A 22,550-nucleotide genomic window follows, 5' to 3' on the forward strand; every position below is an offset into this window, starting at 1 on the left:
GTTGATGTTGACCTTGGTCACCTGGTCATCTAGTAGTGTTTGTCTAGTTTCCCCACTGGGAAGTTCCTCCCTCCACTTCCCACTTTCCACATTACGCTCTTTAGAAGGAAGTCACCATACATAGGCCATACTTAAGAAGTGAGGACTTAGCTTCTTGAGGGTAGAGTGGCTACATAGATTAGTTATAATTATTCTGCACAGGAGATTTTTCTATATTCCCCCATGATTGATATTTATTCAATTATATACTTATATTGTGATGGACTCCTGCGGTTTTTAAATACTTTGGGTTGTAATCAAATACTGGGTTATTATTTTTTTTAAATAGTTCCAACTTTGGCCACAGGAGCTCTTTCTGTTGGATCTCATATCCTTTTGCCATGACTCTGAGGTAGGAGGCAGGACTCAATTCCAGAGGCAGGGCTTGGACACTGGACCAAATTGAGGACCAGCTAAAACAGAGATGGGGTAGAAGTACCTTTCTATAAGACATACCCACCAGTGTGCCATGGCAACATACAGAAGTTATCACCCCTTTCTAAGGCTACAACTTGACAACCTGGAAGTTACCACCCCTTTTAAAGAATTGTCTGCATAATCTGCCCCTTAATTTGCATATAATTAAAAGTAGGCATAGAACTGCAGAACTGCCTCTGAGCTGTTACTCTGGGCACATTCGCTATGGGGTAGCCCTGCTCCACAAAGAGCAGTACCCCTGCTGCTGCTTATACACTGCTGCTGCAACAAAAGTTACTGTCTAGGCCAGGCGCAGTGGCTCACACCTATAATCCCAGCACATTGGGAGGCCGAGGTGGGCAGATCATTTGAGGTCAGGAGTTCAAGACCAGCTTGACCAACACAGTGAAACCCCGTCTCTACCAAATACAAAAATTAGCTGGGCATGGTAGCAGGCGCCTATAATCCCAGCTACTTGGGAGGCTGAGGCAGGAGAATCGCTTGAACCCAGGAGGTGGAGGTTGCAGTGAGCCGAGATTACACCATTGCACTATAGCCTGGGCGACAGAGCAATACTCCATGTCAAAAAAAAAAAAAAAAAAAAAAAAAAAAAAAAGTAGCTGTCGAACACCACTGGTTTGCCCTCGAATTCTTTCCTGAGCAGAGCCAAGAACTCTCCCAGGCTAAGCCTCAATTTTGAGACTCACCTGCCCCGCATCAGCTCCGCTACTGTTTTTTTGTTGTTGTTGCTTGAAGCCCTTACTTTCTTGCACTACAAGAGGCTCCACTCTCTCCTTGTTCACCTGGAAGGGATAGTAGAGGAGAGCCACTTACTAAAACTGTGTAAGACACTGGCGCACAAGCTGAGATCCCTCCTAGGTGAGCATAACACAAGCTGGTGGAGGGCCCTCCTCTACTTCCACATTTGACCCTGGCAGTCTTTAGTGTTCTCTTACTCTTTACGCCCCTTCTCTTTTTTGCACCTTAAAGTCTCAAGTATCTCAGCTGACATGTGGTGCCCACTGGATGTCAGTGCCTGAGAGCAGAATGGTGGAGAGCAATTTTTTTAATGAAGGATATTCATTGGAAGCCATTTCCCAACGCAGGTCTCTAAATTTTTTTATAAAAACAATTTATAAAGTTTACAGCAATTGCTATTAGCTGGGATGGGATGATGGGTATGAGTTTGTTTTCTCTTTTTTTAAGTTTTGAGGATCTCTGCAAAACTTTGATAGGCCACTTTTCATTTTATGTTCATAATAGCATCTCAAGGAATATTTGATTAACCTCTGCCTTGAATTTCTGGTACTGTGATACAGTCAATTGGGCAGAAACAAGACTTTTTGCTTGAGTGGCAGAGACAGAGGGCACGTGAGTGCATTTTTCACTAATACTCCTAGTTATAGGAATATACACAACACTTTTCCCTTGACTGAAAACATATCCTGGGCCAGGCGCCATGGCTCATGCCTGTAATCCCAGCACTTTGAGAGGCTGAGGCAGGCGGATCATCTGAGGTCAGGAGTTCGAGACCAGCCTCCTGACCTCAGAGACACTACTAAAAATACAAAAATTAGCTGGGTGTGGTGGGTGCCTGTAATCTTAGCTACTCAGGAGGCTGAGGCATGAGAAGAATCGCTTGAACCCAGGAGGTGGAGGTTGCAGTGAGCTGAGATTGCGCCACTGCACTCCAGCCCGGGGGACAAAGCGAGACTCTGTCTCAAAAAAAAAAGAAAAAAAACATATTCCTCACAAAGAATGTAAGCCCCATGAGGGCAAGAATCATGCCTACATTGTCCATCCCTTTATTGTCAGGTTTTAGAACATTGTAGGTGTTCAGAAAATTTGTTTGAATGTGGGATCGATATGTTTATTATGTGCATGAACATATTCAACATCTATTGCTTCAAAAATAGATTCTTTACAAATAGAAACAGTGCTCTATTCATTCAAATATATTATTCTTACAAATGTATTAAAGTATTCATAATCAAGAAGAATATATTCATAAAGATAGTTGTTGAATATTCATAAGGATGTTTCGTAAATATTTTACGAACAAATTACATGAAGATTTTATGAACAAATTACGAAGTAATTTGAGGAATGTGTACATGAAAAGGTTTTGAAGAACATCTGGAGGAGAAAGTACTAATAAGGAAAATATTTTAATAAGAAAAGCTTCAAGATGAAGAAAATATTCATGAAGAGTGTTCCTCATCTTCCCCTCTGCCTCTGCAGCTGGGCTCTTTTGCCTTCCCCATTTCATTCTTTCCTTGAAGAAGTTTCCTCTGCCCAGTTCTTCCAGCTGCAGGGACAAGTTCAGCCGTCACAATTTTAATGTTCCCAACAACCATATAATTAGCAAGTAAAAATTCTTGAAATATCGTTATATTTTCCTATGTATAAAATATAATGCATGCAATAATGTACTGCCTTGCCCTGCTATTTAACCTGTTATTTGGCATGTCTTATTTCTCTTGTTTACTACAGATCTCTTTTGAAATATTTTTTAGAGGCTGGGTATTGCTATGTCTCCAAGGCTGGAGGGCAGTGACTATTCACAGGCACCATCACAGTGTATACTCATGACCACACTGCAGCCTTGAGCCATCCTCCTGCCTCAGCCTCCTGAGTAGCTAGGACTACAGATGTGCATCACTGTGCCCGGCCTATTTGTTTTTTTCATACTACACACTTCTTAAAAGCAGAGATCTCATTTTATGCTTCTCTGTAATTCTCATAGTGAGCATTTAGCATCTAACAGGTGAATGCATACATTCTGTTGATTACATCATGAGTTTTTTTTTTTTTTAAATCATCTTTGCAGATATATTCTCTGAGGTAAACTTAAATTTTTTTGAATCACCAAACCAGATCATAAAGTTGTACCTTTATTCTAAAAGCTCTTTTTAGCATTCCATGAGGACAGCAGCATTCTTGCAGAGGACAGTAGCACTCAAAGCAGAAATGGATGGGCATTTGTTTGGAAGCCCACAGGGCACTCAGTCCTGATAACAGAAGAGTGGGATAGATGACATCCATTCTGGTGTCACAATTCTGGGCACGTTTGAATTAAGGGGCTTTATTGCTGCATCTTGGCAATAGCCGGAAAGGATCTTTAAAAGCGTAGTGCTTAAAGTGGTTAAGAGAAGGAATTCAGGCGGTTTATGGAAACCCGGATCAGTACTGCAGTCTAATATACAGGCCCTCTTGAAGCAGAAGACTTTTTCAACTGGGGTTTTTTAAACCTCGCCCTTAAGAAGCACTGGAAGAGAGAATGTGTATTTTCTGCAGGCGAAGGCCTCCGAAGGCAGGTGGCTGGCATTTTTACTCAGCAGTGTCCTGCGGCAGCTGTCTGAAGAGCCACAGGTGGCTGCAGTTGGACAGGGCCTCTCCTTCTTCCTCTTCTCCCCCACCCCCGCAACCCTGACATGCCTCATGCTTGTCATTCAAATTTATCATTCAAACCATAACACAATGCTATGTGGGTAGCTCAGCTGTCTGAGAAAGGATCAGAAAACCCAACTCTAATGGGCTGATGAATGGAAAATACATTACTGATGTAACACTCAAAGGACACTCTTGCTTTATTTCACCCGAGTGGAATGGAAATGTGAGTAAATAGGATGATGAGCAGCTGATAGTGTCATTTGTAAATGAAAACGTCCAAGGGTGATTTTTTTGCTTTTTAAAATCTTGTACTGTTTATCTTTGACGTGTATACTTTAAAGGATAATAAAATATTTTTCTCCCACTAGAGTACACAGTTAAAATAAATATTATTTTTTCATAAGTGTTCAGTACCTGAATTGTTTTTATATAAATATACTTTTAGTTTTTTAGTTTATTCAAATGTCATTTAGTACATTTTGGACAAGAATGAAATTAAATTATAATGTTCACATTAAGTAGAGTACCAGATAAAATACAGGACACCTAACTTTGAATTTAAGAAAAATGATGAATAATTTTTGTTATGTCCATGCACTATTTGGGATATAAACTCAGGCACTACATAATGACATTTCAGTCAACTATCAACTGCATATATGATGGCGGTCCCATAGGATTACAATAGAGCTGAAAAATTCCTATTGCTTAGTGACATCATAGCCATCATAGTGTCATAGCGAAATGCATTCCTTATGTGTTTATGGTGATACTGGTGTAAATCAACCTACTGCATTGCAGTCATATAAAAGTCTAGCATATATAGTTATGTATAATATATAATACTTGATAATGATAATAAACAACTATGTTACTGGTTTATGTATTTACTATACTTTACTTTTTATCCTTATTTTACAGTGTGCTCCTTCTATTTATAAATAAAAGTTAGCTGTAAAATAACCTCAGGTGGGTCCTTCAGGTGGGATTCCAGAAGAATGCATTGGTACCATAGGAGATGACAGCTCTGTGTGTGTTATTGCTCCTGCAGACCTTCCAAAGAGACAAGATGTGGAGGTGGAAGACAGTGATATTGAGGATGCTGACCCCGTGTAGGCCTAGGCTAATGTGCGTGTTTGTGTCTTAGTTCTTAACAACAAAAAAGTTTAAAAAGCAAAAAATAAAATAAAAAATTAACAATAGAAAAAACTTATAGAAGGAAAGAAATATAAATAAGAAAATATTTTTGTGCAACTGTACAATGTGTTTGTGTTTTAAGCTGTTATTACAAGAGTCAAAAAGTTTTAAAAAATTCATTCTACTATAAAGATACATGCACACATATGTTTATTGCAGCACTATGCACAATAACAAAGACTTGGAACCAACCCCAATGTCCATCAATGATAGACTGGATAAAGAAAATGTGGTACATATACACCATGGAATACTATGCAGCCATAAAAAAGAGTGAGATCATGTCCTTTGCAGGGACATGGATGAAGCTGGAAGCCACCATCCTCACAAACTAACACAGGAACAGAAAACCAAATACTGTATGTTCTCACTCATAAGTGGGAGTTGAACAATGAGAACACATGGACACAGGGAGGAGGGAGGGGAACAACACACACTGGGGGCTGTCCGGAGGTGGGGGGCAAGGAGAGGGAGAGTATTAGGACAAATACCTAATGCATATGGGGCTTAAAACCTAGATGAAGGGTTGATGGGTGCAGCAAACCACCAAGGCACGTGTATACCTATGTAACAAACCTGCACATTCTGCACATGTATCCCAGAACTTAAAGTAAAATTAATCTATCTATATATAAAATATTTTTTAAATTAAAAAGTTTTATAAAGTAAAAATGTTATAGTAAGCTAAGGTTAATTTATTATTAAAGAAAGAATATTAAAAAAAGAATTTTTTAATAAATTTAATAAATCCCCCCCTATAGAGTCTATACTAGTATACAGTAAGGTCCTAGGCCTTCACATTCACTCATGACCCCCTCACTGACTCAACCAGAGCAACTTCCAGTCCTGCAAGCTCTGTTCATGGTCAGTGTCCCACACAGATGTACCATTTTTTATCTTTTTTTTTTTTTTTGAGCCAGAGTTTCACTCTTGTTGCCCAGGCTGGAGTGCAACAGCACGATCTTGGCTCACTGCATCCTCTGCCTCCCAGGTTCAAGCGATTCTCCTGTCTTAGCCTCCCAAGTAGCTGGGATTACAGGAGCATGCCACCATGCCTGGCTAATTTTTGTATTTTTAGAAGACACAGGGTTTCATTATATTGGTCAGGCTGGTCTCGAACTCCTGACCTCAGGTGATCCACCTGCCTCGACCTCCCAAAGTGCTGGGATTACAGGCATGAGCCACTGCACCCGGTCCATTTTTTATCTTTTATACTATACTCTACTGTACCTTTTCTATGTTTAGATACACAAATACTTATTATGTTACAATTGCCTGCAATATTCAGTACAGTACTATGATGTCCAGGTTTGTGACCTAGGAGCCATAGGTTCTACCATGTTAGCGTAAGTGTATAGTGGGCTCTACCATCTAGGTTCGTGTAAATACAACCTGATTTCTCCACAAGGACGAAGTCACCTAAGGACACATTTCTTAGAACATATTCCCATTGCTAAGTGATGAATGACTGTGCTTATACTCAAAAATTACTCATTGTTTATCCAAAATTCATAACTGGGTGGCCTGTATTTTTGTTTGCTAACTGTGGCAACCCTATCACCAAGGCAAATTTCACTGGAAGAAATTTGAAGCTGTCAATACAGTTTTTAATCAAGCACATAGACTTTTATTCACACTTGAAAATCAACCTTACATCATCCAGAGAGTACATATGCTGTCTCCAGCTCCTTGTTTCCCATTGGCCCTCAGCCCATTCCAATCTGCCTCACAGAGCCCCATCACCCCATGGAAACAGGTGTCTTCATGGTCATCAACACGTTCCTTGTTGCCACACCCAATGGACACTTTTCTGTACTCATGTTAACATCTCAGCTGCATTCTGCAGTGTTGACCTCCTTCTCTCTTTTGAAAGAATTCGGCTCTGGCTTCTGTGACCCCATTCTCTGTCCTGGTTTTCTACTTATCTAGCCACTAATTCTCATCTCCTCTATCAGATCCTTCTCCTCTAACTCCAAATTGGGAACTCCTCGTGGCTTCGTACAAGGTTTCCTCCATCCTCCTCTGTATCAACACTGTCCAACAGAACTCTCTGTGATGATGGACATGTCCTCTTTCTGTACCATCCAATGCAGTAGCCACTAGCTACATATGGCGACTAAGCACTTGAAATGTGACTAGTGTGACTGAGGGATGGAATTTTAAATTTTATTTAATTTTTTTAATTGAGAGTTCCACTCTGTCACCCAGGCTGGAGTGCAGTGGCACAATCTTGGCTCACTACAACCTCCACCTCCTGGGTTCAAGCGATCCTTTTGCCTCAGTCTCTGGAGTAGCTGGGATTACAGGCATGTGCCATTACACCTGGCTAATTTTTGTATTTTTTGTAGAGACTGGGTTTCACCATGTTGGCCAGGCAGGTCTTGAACTCCTGACCTCAAGTGATCCGCCCACCTTGGCTTCCCAAAGTGCTGGAATTACAGACATGAGCCTCTGTGCCCAGCTAACTTTTATTTAATTTTGATTAATTTATATTATCACATATGGCGAGTGGCTACCATGTTGGACAGTACAGCTCTAGATTATCTTAGTAGGTGAGCTACTATTGGCTTTAAAAAGCAGCTTTATTCTTATGATCTCCTGATATTTATCCATATCTCTAATCCTCCACAGAGCTCCAGGGTTGTGTCCATCTGATAGCTTTGATGACTCAAAGGCATTAAGGGACCATAACTGTTCTTTTCTTAGCTGTCAATACTTCAGGAATGGTACTACCAGTTACCCAGTTTGTTGAAGCCAGAAAATGAGAGTAGTTCTTTATTTTTCCTTATTCCTTACTATCCACAGCTAAATCAGTACAGTACTATGATGTCCAGGTTTGTGACATCAGTGACATCATCAGCTGAGTAAGTTCCATGGATGTTACCTCCAACTTACTTTTTTTTTTTTATAGGCACCCTATTTACTTTTATTACCTGGCCGGATTTGCAGGATAATTGCCCAGAACTGGCATATTGATCCAGATTTTTACATTACCCATGACTTTTTGTCTCTTCCAAGCTGCAGGAGATCACTACTTGATTCAGGGGAATAAGCAGGGTTAGCCACAGGTTAGGAAATCTGCATAGGGACTGTGTAGACGAAGTAGGAGGCCAGTCATCCCCAAGGGGCTTTTATTGGCTCTGCAAGTCAAGCTTGATTCCTTAAAGGGAAACACACTTCCAGTCAAAGCTTTGGTAAGACAATCAGTTTCTCCAATTGTGTCTTCAGACTTCTATTGGTGTAGTGCATGCAGTTAACTCCTGTTTGACATTCATGAACATTTCAGCTCTTCATGAGTCCTGCACGTTTTTTCTCTATTCCAATGTTGCAATCTTCAAAGCTATTAGAAACCCTTAAAAGCTATTAGAAACGATCCCAGATGGGTCCCTAAAATGAAGCAGCGTCATTGTCTGGGATAAATATCCGAGTTTCGTCGTCTCACACCAAGGAAATTGAAGACGCGTACACACAAGAAGTGAGTTTAAGAGCTCAGGTTTAATAGGCGAAAGAAGGAGAAAGGAGAATAGTTCTCTCTCCTGCAGAGACAGAGGGGCTCCCGAGTGGATCTTCCCCCCAAATCACATTTTGAATCTGTCTACTTCCTTCCATCTCCACCGCTACCATCTAGTCCAAGTCACCATTTACTGCCTGGACTACTTGCAGTCATCTTCCTGCTTCCTAAACCCAGCTTTAATCCAGTATCCACACAGCGTCAGGATGATTCCTCTCAAAAGATAAATTGGATCATGCCACTTTTCTGCTAAAAATTCTTCAGTGGTAGCCAAGCACGGCGGCTCATGCCTGTAATCCCAGCACTTTGGGAGGCCAAGACAGGTGGATCACGAGACCAGCCTGGCCAAGATGGTGAAACCCCATCTACTAAAAATATAAAACTTAGCCGGGCGTGGTGGCATGCGCCTGTAATCCTAGCTACGCGGGAGGCTGAGGTAGGAGAACCGCTTGAACCTGGGAGGCGGAAGTTGCAGTGAGCCGAGATCGAGCCATTGTACTCCAGCCTGGACAACAAGAGCGAAACTCCGTCTTAAAAAAAAAATTCTTCAGTGGTTTGCCATGGTTCTTGGAATAAAATCTAGATGCCCTGTATTGGACTTCAAGGCTCTGAGCCCTGCTTTCCATTTCAACCCAATTCATGCCATACTTCTCCTATCAGTGATAAGTTGATCCCTTGTTAACTTGACACCCATATGCATCTCCTTAACATACTAAATTTCCAAATAAAGACATGGTAGCTCAGCCTAACATGATGCAACTAACACAATGTAACTATCTGCATGCAACTGAAAATGTGTTAACCCCTTTTCCAGAATTCAGCTTCCAGGATTTCAACATTTGGAATTTTAATCTTTTGGGATTGTGGTTTTTGAGATTTTAGACATTAGGGATTTTGATCTTTCTGGATTTCAACATTTGGGATTATGGCATTCAGTATTGTGTCTTTTGGGATTATGATGGGCACCACCTGAAATCATGGGTTTGATGTGTTATTTATATCTTTTTCTATTATACATTAAAATAAGTCAGTAACTATTAAAATATTTGTGGACTGTCTAGACTCACTCTGTACCCCATGGGACCCTTGTACCACATGTTGGGAAACAATTGTGTCAGGGCCTCCAGTATGTCTGCTTACTCCCATCCCTGGCCCTTCCTCCCCATCCTGCCGGGATTCCTCAAAGTCCCACATTGGAACACGAACACTTAGAAGTAACAAAGCTCGCTCTGTGCCAAGAGCAATGCTTAAGTATATATGCAATTTTATTGATAAAAGAGTATAATCAAAGCCAATATAATGTATTGGCTAAGAACAGGGAGATGACCTGGATTCAAATCTTGGTCTCCCACTTGATCTATAAGTCATTTCACCTCCTCGGGTAGCTCAGGGGACAGCTGTGAGGATTAAATCAATTACATCAATTAATGTATGTCCAGAGCTTACAATGTCTGACACATGGTAAATGCTGATATATATATTAGCATTTTTTAAATGTTCTTTATTTTTTGAGACAGGGTCTAGCTCTGTTGCTCAGGCTGGAGTGCAGTGGTGCTATTTCAGCTCACTGCAACCTCTACCTCCTGGGCTCAAGCCATCCTTCCACCTTAATCTTCTGAGTAGCTGGGACTACAGGCGTGTGCCATCACACCCGGCTAATTTTTGTATTTTTTTTGGTAGAGATAGGGTTTTGCCATGTTGCCCACGCTGGGCTCAAGTGATCCACCTGCCTCAGCCCCGCAAAGTGCTAGGATTACAGGTGTGAGCCACCGTGTTTGGCCAGTAAGTGCTATATAAATGTTAGATATTACTATAGCTTGTGAGTTTTGGCAATGGAAGTTCAAAGAAAAAAGTAACCAGTGAGTGTACTAAGCATCTTTCCCTTTGAAAAAAATTGGTTGGTTAGAAACTCATAGGAGTGTACTCATACCTACTTAATCTTTTGGTAAGACTGCATGTATTTGTGATGTTTGAGTATTAAGCTTTTATGAATTAGTTGGATAATATAGAATGCTCAATGATTTAAAATGGCATCTGACTTACTACAATTTAGCTATACAAATTGATTATTCTATGCAAATTTGAGGATGATACTTCTAGGCACCCCCCCTCAAAAATCTATTGCTCATGTAGTTTATCTTTATTTGAAAACAGAGTATTTTCACTAAACATTAGTGAATATTGGGAGCAGTGCAAAAGCGTGTGTGTGTGCACACGCCAAATGTTTTAAAAAGGCTTTCTGTTATGACAGAATATAACAACAGGTATTTTGCAAATAAACTACAAAACAGTCAAACTAATACTTTTTTTTTTTTTTTTTTTTTTTTTGAGGCAGGGTCTTGCTCTGTTGCCCAAGCTGGAGTGCAGTAGCACAAAGATGGCTGACTGCAGCCTTGACCTCCTGGGTTCAAATTATCCTCCCACCTTAGCTTCCCAAGTAGCTAGGACTACAGGCACACTGCCATGCCCTGGGGTCTCTCTTTGCTGCCCAGAGATGAGGCCTCTCTCTGTTGCCCAGGCTGGTCTCAAACTCCTGGGCTCAAGCAATCCTCCTGCCTTGGTCTCCCAAAGTGTTGGGATTACAGGCATGAGCCACCTCTCTCAGCCTATTTAATATGTTTTAATGTTTCATAACAACTGTTTCCCAGATCATAATACGAACAATTTTTTTCCTATTTCTGTTTTGAAGTAAGTCAAGAGTTGGCTTCATTACTTTAAAATGTCCTTGTTACATTTAATTGAACATTATCAATTACCTTTATGAAGAATAACAGAGGAACCATAAAGCTATATTTTAGCAAAACATTTTAATTCTGATTCTGAAACCTAATCAGAAAAAATGTATTTAGTACAATGATAATCCACTAAATACAAATCATTGTTAGGCTGTCTCTGTTACGGAAACTATCATGTTATGAAAAGGTATTCAGCTAATATGAATCTTTTAAAAACAACTGAACTTTACCATTGCTAGAGATTTTTTTTAAAAGCTGTAGATATATACGTAGGAGATAAAACAATCAAAATTACTTCCTGAAGCTAGTTTAACAGGTTCTAAATGCTAAACAAAAATTTCATGAAATGACTCAGGAGATAAGACTGTAAAAATTTCCTCCTGAAGCTATTTTGGCAGCCTCTGGGGATGTGAAATTCCCTAAGGTGCTCTAATGGGAAAAACCCTAGAATAAGAACCAGAATCCTTCACTTCTACTCCCACTAGTAAGCTAAGTGAACTCAGGTCAGTATTTAACCTCCTCCAGTTTGCTTATTGGTTCATTTGAGAGACTCACACTTTCCTGAGTTACTTCTATGTATTGTAGCCAGTTTCAAAATGCTGTGTGAAATTTCCCATATTATCTAAACATTTCCAACTGATTATTTTCTCAGCCACTCAGCCTTTTTCCTACGATCTGTGTTTCTTTGCACATAAGGTGAATCTCCCCACTCAATAAGAGATCATTGCCATTTCACATTTCCCTGCCTCCTACCTGCATGCACACTGCTATTATGTTGTCCCCTGGATTGTCTTTCAAAAATCCTCATTGTTATAGGTAAAGAAGGGACCCGCTCTATCTGAGTAACTGATTGCACAGCCCAGCCCAGACAGACACACATCCCAAGTCTCTGCTTCATCTGTCCTAGAGGAAACTGGCTCGTGGGGAATAGCCACAGCAGGTCTGATGGCCCGGCAATCTCCTGCAATTTTCATAGGAAGTGGCCCTGAAGGAGAGGTAGCCCTGGTGACTGTCACTGGAGGACCCCAGGCTTCTGGATAGACAGACATCCCAGTATCTTCAGGAGCGTAGTTACAGCTCGAAAGGCTCTTCAACTCTCGCACACTGTCACTGTATTTCATAGCAGGGGGCTGGTAGGCCTGGTAGGACACTTTAGTGGTGGTGGTAATCACAGTTTGTAGGGCAGGGGCACCTGGTGGCGGAGTCGTGAGGTACCTGCAGGGAAGCTCTGGGTTATAATAAGGGCGAGTGGCCATGGCCTGAAACGGCCCATGGTCAGTCCTCTCCACAAGGCTGGGCTTTCCAAGAGCTGGTTTCCAGCCATGCTCTTTGTTGGTGAAATCAAAGCTTCTCTCATAGCTGCTGTATGAATTGACATTATATTGTAGTGTGTTCAGATGAACCCAGTCTGTGTCATTAGGGATACTGGTGGAATCCTTATAAAGGGTGGGATATGGGCTCGTATTTGTATAACCAGGGTTTGCCAATTCATAGCTGCAAGGTGGCCTAGGCAAATAGATTCTTGGGCTTGAGTATTTCTGAAAGGGTGGCATTTTGTCTCCTTGAAAGATGGCTAGGTCACAGGTAGCTTTGTAAGAATCAGAGTTTGGGAAGGAAGGGCAAGGCTGCCCCGGAATAGGGAAGCTGGTTTCAGTAGCTATATCAAAGTCTTCTGGATTTTCCAAGGGAGGTATGTTGCTGAAATGACCACTGCTGTCTTGATTTTCTTCTGCCTAGAAAAATGATACAAACACAGACACATGCTATGTAAATCGTATGGACACCCTCACCCGTAACAATAGCCAACAAGTAAGTAAAAACAGACATCCATGCGCTGGGCTCTGTGTTGTGAACATGGCACTTCCCAGGTACGTGATTTAAGCACATGGTCCAAGGGTTGCTAAGCTTGAGCTCTCTCAGATATAAATACCAACAACTGAATGAGGAAGGTCCGTGGTAGCCAGGTAGGATGCTTCTGAGTGGTAGATGGTCCTGTTCTCACTCATACTGTGTTCCTAATAGTGGAGACTTAGGAGCCACACAGGCCTGGGTTCAATTCCTGACTCTGTCCCTCACGAATTGTACAAGCCACTTAACCTCTCTGAGCCTCAGATTCTTCATGTTAAAAATGGAACTTAATCATAGTAACCTCATTATAGAGTTTCTGCAACCATTAAATGTGTGAAACTCTTCGACCAGTACCTGGCACATAGGAAGTGCTGGAAAGTGTCAGTTTCTGTTATCCTTACACTAACACTCTGCCTGCTTGGCAAGCTTTGGTTGAAAAGGAAAACTGAATTAAATTGCGCAGAGAAATTTTATCCATTCTTATGGATGAAATAATGGAAAGGACCCTCTCAAGGGTACACTGACAATGTCCTGTTGGTAGGCACATATTTCTGTCTTTATTACTGTTGCATAATCGGCCTTATATTAGGATGTCAGCACACTGACATATAAGGACTGTATCATTGCTTGTAGAGATTGTTGCTTTTTCTTTTAAGGAGAAGAAGGGATTAGAAACCCTATCCAAATGTTGACTTAATGATATTTTGTTACAGACATATAATTTTCACATGAAATCAAACCCTTGTAATTAATGTATGACCTTCATATTTTGCATAATGATCAGTGTATCTTGGGATGAAAATGAGCTGAGACCGCTGTGCACTGTCAGCTCCCTGTTACCTCGGATTCTCGAATTCTCTTTTTCTGGGGTTGGTAGAAAGAGGCCATTTGTCTCTTGATGGCGCTTCTTCTAGCTTCTGTCTCCGATTTGCTCTCCGGTCTTGGGTGATCATGAACTCCCTTGGCCTGCAATAAGGAGAAAATGAATCATACATTTGTGCCTCAAAAGGAAGCTGATGATGTTGCCCAAAAATTGATCATGCCTTTCCCAAGATCTCAAGTCTTTAGTTTTGTTTCTTTCAAAATGACAGGGAAAAAAAATTCTCAAACAAATAAAACAGCCTCAAGAATTGACATCTTAAAAGATCACCTGCAATCCCTTCACTCTATTGAAAGAACTATAACTATTACTTGGTTTACCATCTGTGGACCTTAAAGAGCACAAAGTAGTGAGCAAATTTCTAGGCTCCCGCTAGGTCCCTGGGGAGCTCTAGCACCTATTTCTGGCCACTGGGGCTGTATTTTGTTTGGCCCAGGGTTCCCAAGGCACATGATAGGTGGTTTGGTCTTTATGGTCTGATGAAAAGTATCCATCACAAATTGTGTTCTCACCTGACCTACCTGAAAAAAGATCGCGTTGCCGTCAAGCCGCCAAAAGTTGGTTACAGGGTATCCGCTGTGCCCTCGACAAGGAATCAACTCCAAAGCAGAATGACAGTTAGGGCATGCCTTCTCTGCAAAGCCCAGAAGGGAGAAATATTAACCCTGACTCCAGACCCTTCTGAAGAAAGAAAGGGCAAATTAGTTGGGAACAAAGAACTCATGCTTGGGCACAGTGGCTCACGCCTGTAATCCCAGCACTTTGGGAGGCTGAGGTGGGCCATCACCTGAGGTCAAGAGTTCAAGACCAGCCTGACCAACATGGAGAAACCCTGTCTCTACTAAAAATACAAAATTAGCTGGGTGCGGTGGCTCTCGCCTGTAATCCCAGCACTTTGGGAGGCCGAGGAGGGTGGATCACCTGAGGTCGGGAGTTCAAGACCAGCCTGACCAACATGGAGAAACCCTGTCTCTACCAAAAATGCAAAATTAGCTGGGCATGGTGGCGTGTGCCTGTAATCCCAGCTACTTGGGAGGCTCAGGCAGGAGGATTGCTTGAACCCGGGAGGCGGCAGTTGCAGTGAGCTGAGATCGCGCCATTGCACTCCAGCCTGAGCAACAGAGTGAGACTCCATCTCAAACAAACAAACAAAAACAACAACAACAAAAAGCTCGTGACTCCAAGGTCACCCTCTCCCTGGCCCCACATCCTCACTCTGCTGTTTCAGCCGTGCCTTGTCGCAGATGGCTGGCCGCAGCTGCAGGCGGGAACCGTCGGGCAGGGCGCAGGCCTGTGCACACACCACCACACCCAGGCAGGACTTCTTGAGGATGTGGCCATTGTGGTTGTTGGTGTTGCGCATGGCCCAGCCGCTCAGGTGACGCTGAGCCTTCTTCTCATCACTGCTGTAGATGAAGCGCACATAGCCATCAGGCCACTCTCGGAACTGGTCGAAGAGGGCCAGCTCCTAGAAGAGTGCAGAAGTAAGGGTGGTTAGTTTATCGAGTCCAAACTGCACACGTTATGCTCTAAAATTTCTCCAAGCACATTAGGATAAAAACATGTTCCTTTTAAATCCAGTAATGTCAAATCCCAAAATGCCACTCTTTCTATTATATAAGACTTCCTGACAACCAGGTAATAAGTAATGTTTATATAGTGCTTATCTGTTAAATGCTAGACATGTATTAATTCATCTAGACTTCAAGTTACAGGCAAACAATTATTTCCAATTTACTGACGAGGACATGGAGGTCCGAGAGGTTAATCAACTTGCCCAAGGTCATATCACACGGCTAGCAAGATCTGGCTCTAGGATTTACACCCTGGCAGTCCCATTCCAGAGCCGGTACTTCTTACCACTATGTTATATCACTTCTTGGTGTGTTTAAATGTTGAAAACATTTTTAAGTTAAGTATCGAAGTACCAGGGGAAAAAGTGATTGGAATGTTCTATCCCTGAAATGTAATTTAACTGGTAAATATCTTTAAGTCAGTGCATTTTCTTCAAAAGCTCTTGGCTCTCCATGCCAAACCTGTGAGTCACATTAGCAGTGGCACCCACAGTAATGTCAGAGAAGAAAGAACAGCTTCCCTCCCTACTCTCAACTTGGCTCTCCAAGTTTAAAAGGGTACTGCAATGAAGGACTTAAGCCATGAGCTTTGGGGTGTGGGTGAGCTTGCCTGGCACTGGACTGCTCCCCAGAGCAACATGGGATTGTCATTCTCCTCCACAAAGAGCCACATGACTGAAATAATAAGTTATTTCTAAAATACCGAGCATTGCCTTAGTATTCATATTTGGTAGTCTTTGTCAATTTAATGCATTATTTATACTGCAATAAATGTCTCTTTTGCATATAAGTTTCATTGCATAATCACCCTTTACTGAGTACTTTCTTTTTTCTTTTTTTTCAGATGGAATCTCACTCTGTCACCCGGGCTGGAGTATAGTAGCATGATCTCAGCTCACTGCAACCTCCGCCTCCCAGGTTCAAGTGATTCTCCTGCCTCAGCCTCCCGAGTAGCTGGGACTACAGGCGCACGCCACCACGCCTGGCTATTTTTGTATTTTTAGTAGAGATGGGGTTTCACCATATTGGCCAGGATGGTCTTGATCTCCTGACCTCATGATCCATCCACCTTGGCCTCCCAAAGTGCTGGGATTACAGGCATAAGCCACCATGCCCGGCCACTGAGCACTTTCTTTTATGTAATGTTTAGGGCTGCTTTCACACTACAATGCAGAATTGTATTGCAAAGCCATATTATGCAATATATATAATTCTCACAACATCTTTGCAAGATGGACATCTTTACTCTTGTTTACTAAATAAGGAAATGGAGGTTCAATAGATAACCTTTCACAGTGGCATAGCTGGAATATAAACAGAAGATGGGTAGCGGCCAGACCCAGTAGCCTTGCTGGTGTGATAAAAGCTCCGAACAGTGTATCATAGTAGTAAGCCATTTGCATCTCCTCCGCACTCCTGCCACTCAGGAAAATTAGATCAGACATTTGCAAAGCCAAAGTATTCACAGTTGGAAAATTCAGACTTGTATACATCATGAATACTGCACATTCTAACAGTAATAAGGTAAATGAGTGATTTTGTTTCCAAAATTACAAAGATATTGTTGAAATCATTATTACTACCATTAGGTATTATTTATCTTTTCTCTGAAATATTACAATTGACATAAATTAGTACATTAATGTAAGGTAAGACACAAGTGAAATATATAATGATGTACTATCAACTCCAAGCTTATACTAAATGCTAATATCTTTGTTTTCAAAGTGAATATTTTAACTTAAGGATCTTAGTAATGAATTGACAATTTTCCAGAAAACAGCCTTTCTTTAGTTCTCCCTTAAGGATGTAGACTAGGCCCACATGCCTCACGCGAGCTACTGAGGTAGTGACCCCGGCAGCGGAGCCGCAGAGACTGTATCTTTAAAATCAGAATAGAGGATGTCAAGGATTGGGTTTCATTTGTTCTAAAGTGTTGACATGTTGTGTGTGTGTGTGTGTGTGTGTGTACGCACACACACTCCACCTGAACCTGATCGTAGACCTGGAGGAGAGTTTGAGATGGTTATCTCACTCTACCGCTTGATGACAAGTCGGTAAGTAGCCTGAGACTAAGGCAAATTCAAGGACTCTCTCAAGGTCATACAGGTAGTTTAACTCGCTCACTTGGTTAGCCAGAGCAGGGTGATGCTAAGTTTCTTCACTTCACTATGTCCCAGTGTGCCTGGCCCTTTTGAGCTATTACACACATACTTCCACTTAACAACCAGTCTCCTAAAACAAAGTTCGTATTTACATAGGAAGTCTACCAAATGCTTGAGAGACGAACCATAATTACATTATTTGGATGTGATTTTCTAAAATGCAAGATATGATTGTTTCCTGTGAAGATGTACATGGACAGAAACAGAATGAGATGCACTTGCTGTACTGTGGTCCACTTTCATGAAAGTGGTACCATGTGACTCTAAAGTAGGCAGACTTTAAAACAAAGGAGTGGGCTGGGCACGGTGGCTCACGCCTGTAATCCCAGCACTTTGAGAGGCTGAGGTGGGTGGATCAGCTGAGGTCAGGAGTTTGAGACCAGCTTGACCAACATGGAGAAACCCCATCTCTACTAAAAATACAAAATTAGCCAGGTGTGGTGGTGCATGCCTGTAGTCCCAGTTACTTGGGAAGCTGAGGCAAGAGAATTACTTGAACCTGGGGGATGGAGGTTGCAGTGAGCCGAAATCATGCGATTGCACCCAGCCTAGGCAACAAGAGCTAAACTCCATCTCAAAAAACAAACAAACAACAAAAAACCCCAAACAAACAAACAAAAACAAAGGAGTAAAACACACCTCACCTACAAATGTGTGGCTCCAAAAAAGTGCTGACCTCTTTGAGAGGCGACACAATGTTGCAATGAATTACTATTCATCTGAACACCTATCAGGCACATTTTAGTTGCTGAAAAAATGACACATCTCTTTTATTCCTGTGCCACAACATTGCTGGAAGCCCACATTTGTAAATGGCTGGGAAGCAACTCTCATTCTACATCCCCCATCCCCCACAGCCCAGACTTCAGAGTCACTCAGTTTTGGCCCAAACCAGTATGACCAAGCATAATTGGTCATTCTCTGGAATTGGCTTCAAACCACTTCATTTACCACTTCATCCATCCCAGTTCATTCTTTGGACTTGGCTCCAAACCATTTTTGCTTTATACAAAAATGCTTTATACAAAAATGAAATACAACGAATTCACCCTAAAAGAATGATGATTTGCTTGTCATTAAAGAAGAAGTTAGTTTCGGGGACAGATGGCCTCGTTGGCATGACTATGGGGCCTCCTTCCTCTGGGCAGTCAGGCAGGTCTGAACAAATTGCTGAAGTCTGGCTATTTGTTTTAAGTTTAGGTCATTAGATTCACTTTATAGTTGTACCTCATAGTTTTGCTGTATGAGAAGCAGTGGTATTTACATCTGTTTAGATTTTCTCATTAGCTTTCTCATGGATTTAAAGTAAATGAATAAGGAGAGAGGCACCTGATTTCTACCTTGGTTAACGGGAAGCGAAAGGACAGGCGTCCCGCTCTCCCCAAGACTGGGAATGTGGAGCCTGATCAACATTTCCTGCTGCTTTCCGCGTAATTTCAGGCAAGCACAAGGAAATTGCTGGGAGAAGACACATTTCTTCTTCTTTCTTTCCTTTTTTTTTTTTTTTGAGACAGAGTTTTGCTCTTGTTGCCTAGGCTGGAGTGCAATGGGGTGGTCTTGACTCACAGTAACCTCCGTCTCCCGGGTTCAAGCGATTCTCCCGCCTCAGCCTCCCGAGTAGCTGGGACTATAGGCATGCTCCACCACGCCCAGATAATTTTGCATTTTTAGTAGAGACGGGGTTTCTCCATGTTGGTCAGGCTGGTCTTTAACTCCCGATCTCAGGTGATCCGCCAGCCTCGACCTCCCAAAGTGCTGGGATTACAGGCGTGAGCCACCGCGCCCGGCCGAGAAGACACATTTCTAAACCCAATTCAGCCTTTTGTGGAGTCCAGTTCTCTTTCTACATTTGAGGGGGCCTCAGAAACCCAGAAATTTTGCGTGTGTGTGCGTGTGTGTGTGTGTGTATGGTCCGTCCGCAGACTCTTCAAGAACTTGAATGCCATTCTCCCTCCCTCCTTCGGATAGACAGCGCCCCGCGTGCCCGCACACACCCGGTTCACTTACCTGAGGCATCTGTGGATCGTTGATGTCCCAGCTGAGCTGCATCCCGTATGAGCACACGCCGACCGTATCCTGCACCGCGGCTGCCGGCATCTGCCCAACTCGCTCGCGCTTTCCGCCCAGGGTTCTGAAAAATAGAAGAAAAAAGGAGAGGTGCGCCAGGTGATTTTTTTTCTACTCTTTAAAGAAGAAAGTGGGGTATGTGTGTGAAGGGGAGGGGCAGAGAGAGAGAGAGAGAGATTGTTTAGAAATCTGGAAGTTGGGGACAATGGTTATGGACCCGGGCGGGGCCCTGTCCTCGGCCGCGGTGCTGAACGGTCTCCACCCGAACGGTAGCATCGACGTCTGCAGCTGATCCCTCCTTTATAAAGATGCATCTCCGGGGGACTCCGCCCTGTTTCGCCTACCTCGCTAGCGCCCACGCTCCAGGGGCCGGCCACCACCTCCACCACAGACCCAGGAACGGAGGTGGAGGTTAAACTCAGCCCTGGAAGCAAAGGGAAACTGCAGCCAGGGGGTGGGGGTGGAGAGGGTAAGTTGGAATGTATCCTTTAAGTTTAAAACCTTATTATTTTCTTCTCTTTTCTTCTTTTTTGTCTCACTCCGTTGCCCAGGCTGGAGTGCAGTGGCGCCATCTCGGCTCACTGCAACCTCCGCCTCCCAGGTTCAAGCGATTCTCCTGCCTCAACCTCCCGAGTAGCTGGGATTACAGGTTCGTGCCACCACGCCTGGCTAATTTTTGTATTTTTAGTAGAGACAGGTTTTCGCCATGCGAAACCCTTACCAAGCTGGTCTTGAACTCCTGACCTCAGGTGATCCGCTCGCCTGGGCCTCCCAAAGTGCTGGGATTACAGGCATGAGCAACGGCACCCGGCCTATTTTTTTTTTTTTTTTTCTAAACGCATCCAGCTTCCCTGATTTCGGAAAGGGGCTTAGATGGAGGCTTTGGAAGCAGAGGCTTTCCAGCAAAGTCCCCTGAGAGTCAACACTCAATTCCAGTAGAGCATGGGAACCGTGCATGGGCCCCTCTGCCGTCCGCGCGCTCCCTACGCTGAATAACCGTGCCCATGCCTCCTAGTTACGGGTCAGCCCATTTTGGGCCTCCACTGCCGGCTCTTCCCCTAACTATTGTGCGTGTCTCGGAGTCTTCGCTCGGCTGTTTGGGATGTGTGAACGGGCGCCAAGCCTCCGCGTATGCTCGCGAGCCCAGGCGCCTTCGCGCTCCCGGGGACTTCGGAGGGACCTGGCCCTGCAGGAACGGAGTCCTACAAAGTGAACCCGGAGGAGGTGGGGGGAAATGAGCCTGGGGTAGGTAGGAGCCTGGGGAAGGACGGAAAAGGGAGAGGGGTAAAGTCCCGAAGAACTCCTAGCTTTCTCCGCTGCTTTGGCTCCCTCTGGGTCTCAGCTTCCTTATCTGTTAAATAAGGGGTTATGGTTCGGGGAGCTCTCAGTTGCCACCCACCTGAACAGAACTCTTTTTGAGACGGAGTCTCACTCTGTCCCCCAGGCTGGAGTGCAGTGGTGCAATCTCAGCTCACTGCAACCTCTGCCTCCCAGGTTCAAACGATTCTCCCGCCTCAACCTCCCGAGTAGCTGGGACTGCAGGCGCGCGCCACCGCGACCAGCTAGTTTTGCATATTTAGCAGAGACGGGTTTTCCCCAAGTTGGCCAGTATGGTCTCGATCTATTTACCTCGTGATCCGCCTGCCTCAGCCTGTCAGAGTGCTGGGATTACAGGCACCGCGCCCGGCTCACAACTCTTTTAAAACTCTTAAACAACAACAACAACAACAACAACAAACAAACAAACAAACAAAAAAAACTTTGCTGATATAGTCGTGGAAATTTTACTCCATTACAGTCTTGGGAGGCTTTGGGGGATTAGAGAATCGCGGTGGTGCGTGGGTGCGCAGGACTATGTGGGTTTTCCGGGGCTGGGACGAAACCTTCCTCATCTGAGCAGCCGTCTCGCCCAGGGCTACTACGGCACTTGGAGACCCTCAGTTAAAAAAAAAAATCGATTGAAGTGACTAAAGTCACTCTGACTACGCCAGGGCCGGATTCTGGGCGGCCAGGGAAAAGGGCTTCTGGAATTTATTCCCCGCGCCCTTGTTTTGCAGCTGCACGCTTCCATTCCCAGCCCTAGCCAGAGAAGAGGAGCCAACTCCTCACGGCGAATTCCCTTGATAGAGGAGGATGAACCGAACCCATGACCCTCCAGACCTGGGGAGCGACGCGCCCTAGACCTCGGCACCGCAAAGCCCGCGCTCGGCACACGGACGGGTGCTGCGCGGGATTCTGCCGGGAGGGCGCCCATGCCAACGCCTCTTGCAGGATTAGTGCCTTCGGTTGGCAAAAGGCGGATAAAGGAAGAGCGAAACAACCTCAGGAAGCTAAGGGTGGTCCACACTCCCTGTCCTTTTACTTCCCCAGCCAAAGGCACAGTGAAGCTTGCTTAGAAAAGTCGATCCCGCGGCTGGGCGCTGTGGCTCATGCCTGTAATCCCAGCACTTTGGGAGGCCGAGACGGGAGTATCGCTTGAGCCCAGGAGTGCAAGACCAGCCTGGGCAACATGGAGAAACCCTGTCTCTTCCAAAATAATAATAATAATTTTAAAAAGCTGGGCATGGTGGCGTGTGCCTGTAGTCCCAGCTACTAGGGAGGCTGAGGCGGGAGGATCGCTTGAATCCAGGAGGCAGTGGTTGTAGTGACCTGAGATAGCGCCGATGCACTCCCGCCTGGGCGACAGAACGAGGCCCTGTCTCAAAAAAAAGAAAAGTGAAAGAA

General features: G+C 43.7%; 1 protein-coding gene across 1 annotated transcript; it reads right to left on the reverse strand.

The window, feature by feature from the left end:
• Window positions 1–11,839: 11,839 nt before the first annotated feature.
• GCM2 (glial cells missing transcription factor 2) lies at window positions 11,840–19,922 on the reverse strand. The gene is made up of 5 exons (XM_050789587.1): window positions 19,767–19,922; window positions 15,236–15,488; window positions 14,542–14,654; window positions 13,981–14,106; window positions 11,840–13,025 (listed from the first exon to the last, which is right to left on the reverse strand). Exons 1-5 carry the CDS (start codon window positions 19,854–19,856, stop codon window positions 12,087–12,089), a joined length of 1,521 nt encoding a protein of 506 aa, XP_050645544.1. The 5' UTR covers window positions 19,857–19,922; the 3' UTR covers window positions 11,840–12,086.
• Window positions 19,923–22,550: the final 2,628 nt, after the last annotated feature.

The sequence above is a fragment of the Macaca thibetana genome, chromosome 4 (assembly GCF_024542745.1).
Source record: "Macaca thibetana thibetana isolate TM-01 chromosome 4, ASM2454274v1, whole genome shotgun sequence".
Taxonomy (NCBI): Eukaryota; Metazoa; Chordata; class Mammalia; order Primates; family Cercopithecidae; genus Macaca; species Macaca thibetana.

What these genes read in the sequence shown, in the direction of transcription:
- GCM2 (XM_050789587.1), bottom strand. Translation starts at nt 19,856, where the DNA reads ATGCCGGCAGCCGCGGTGCAGGATACGGTCGGCGTGTGCTCATACGGG. An exon ending in GCAACGCGATCTTTTTTCAG is followed by an intron (nt 14,107 to 14,541) that starts GTAGGTCAGGTG and finishes TCCTTATTGCAG; the next exon opens with GCCAAGGGAGTTCATGATCA. An exon ending in AGAGAATTCGAGAATCCGAG is followed by an intron (nt 13,026 to 13,980) that starts GTAACAGGGAGC and finishes TCATTTTTCTAG; the next exon opens with GCAGAAGAAAATCAAGACAG.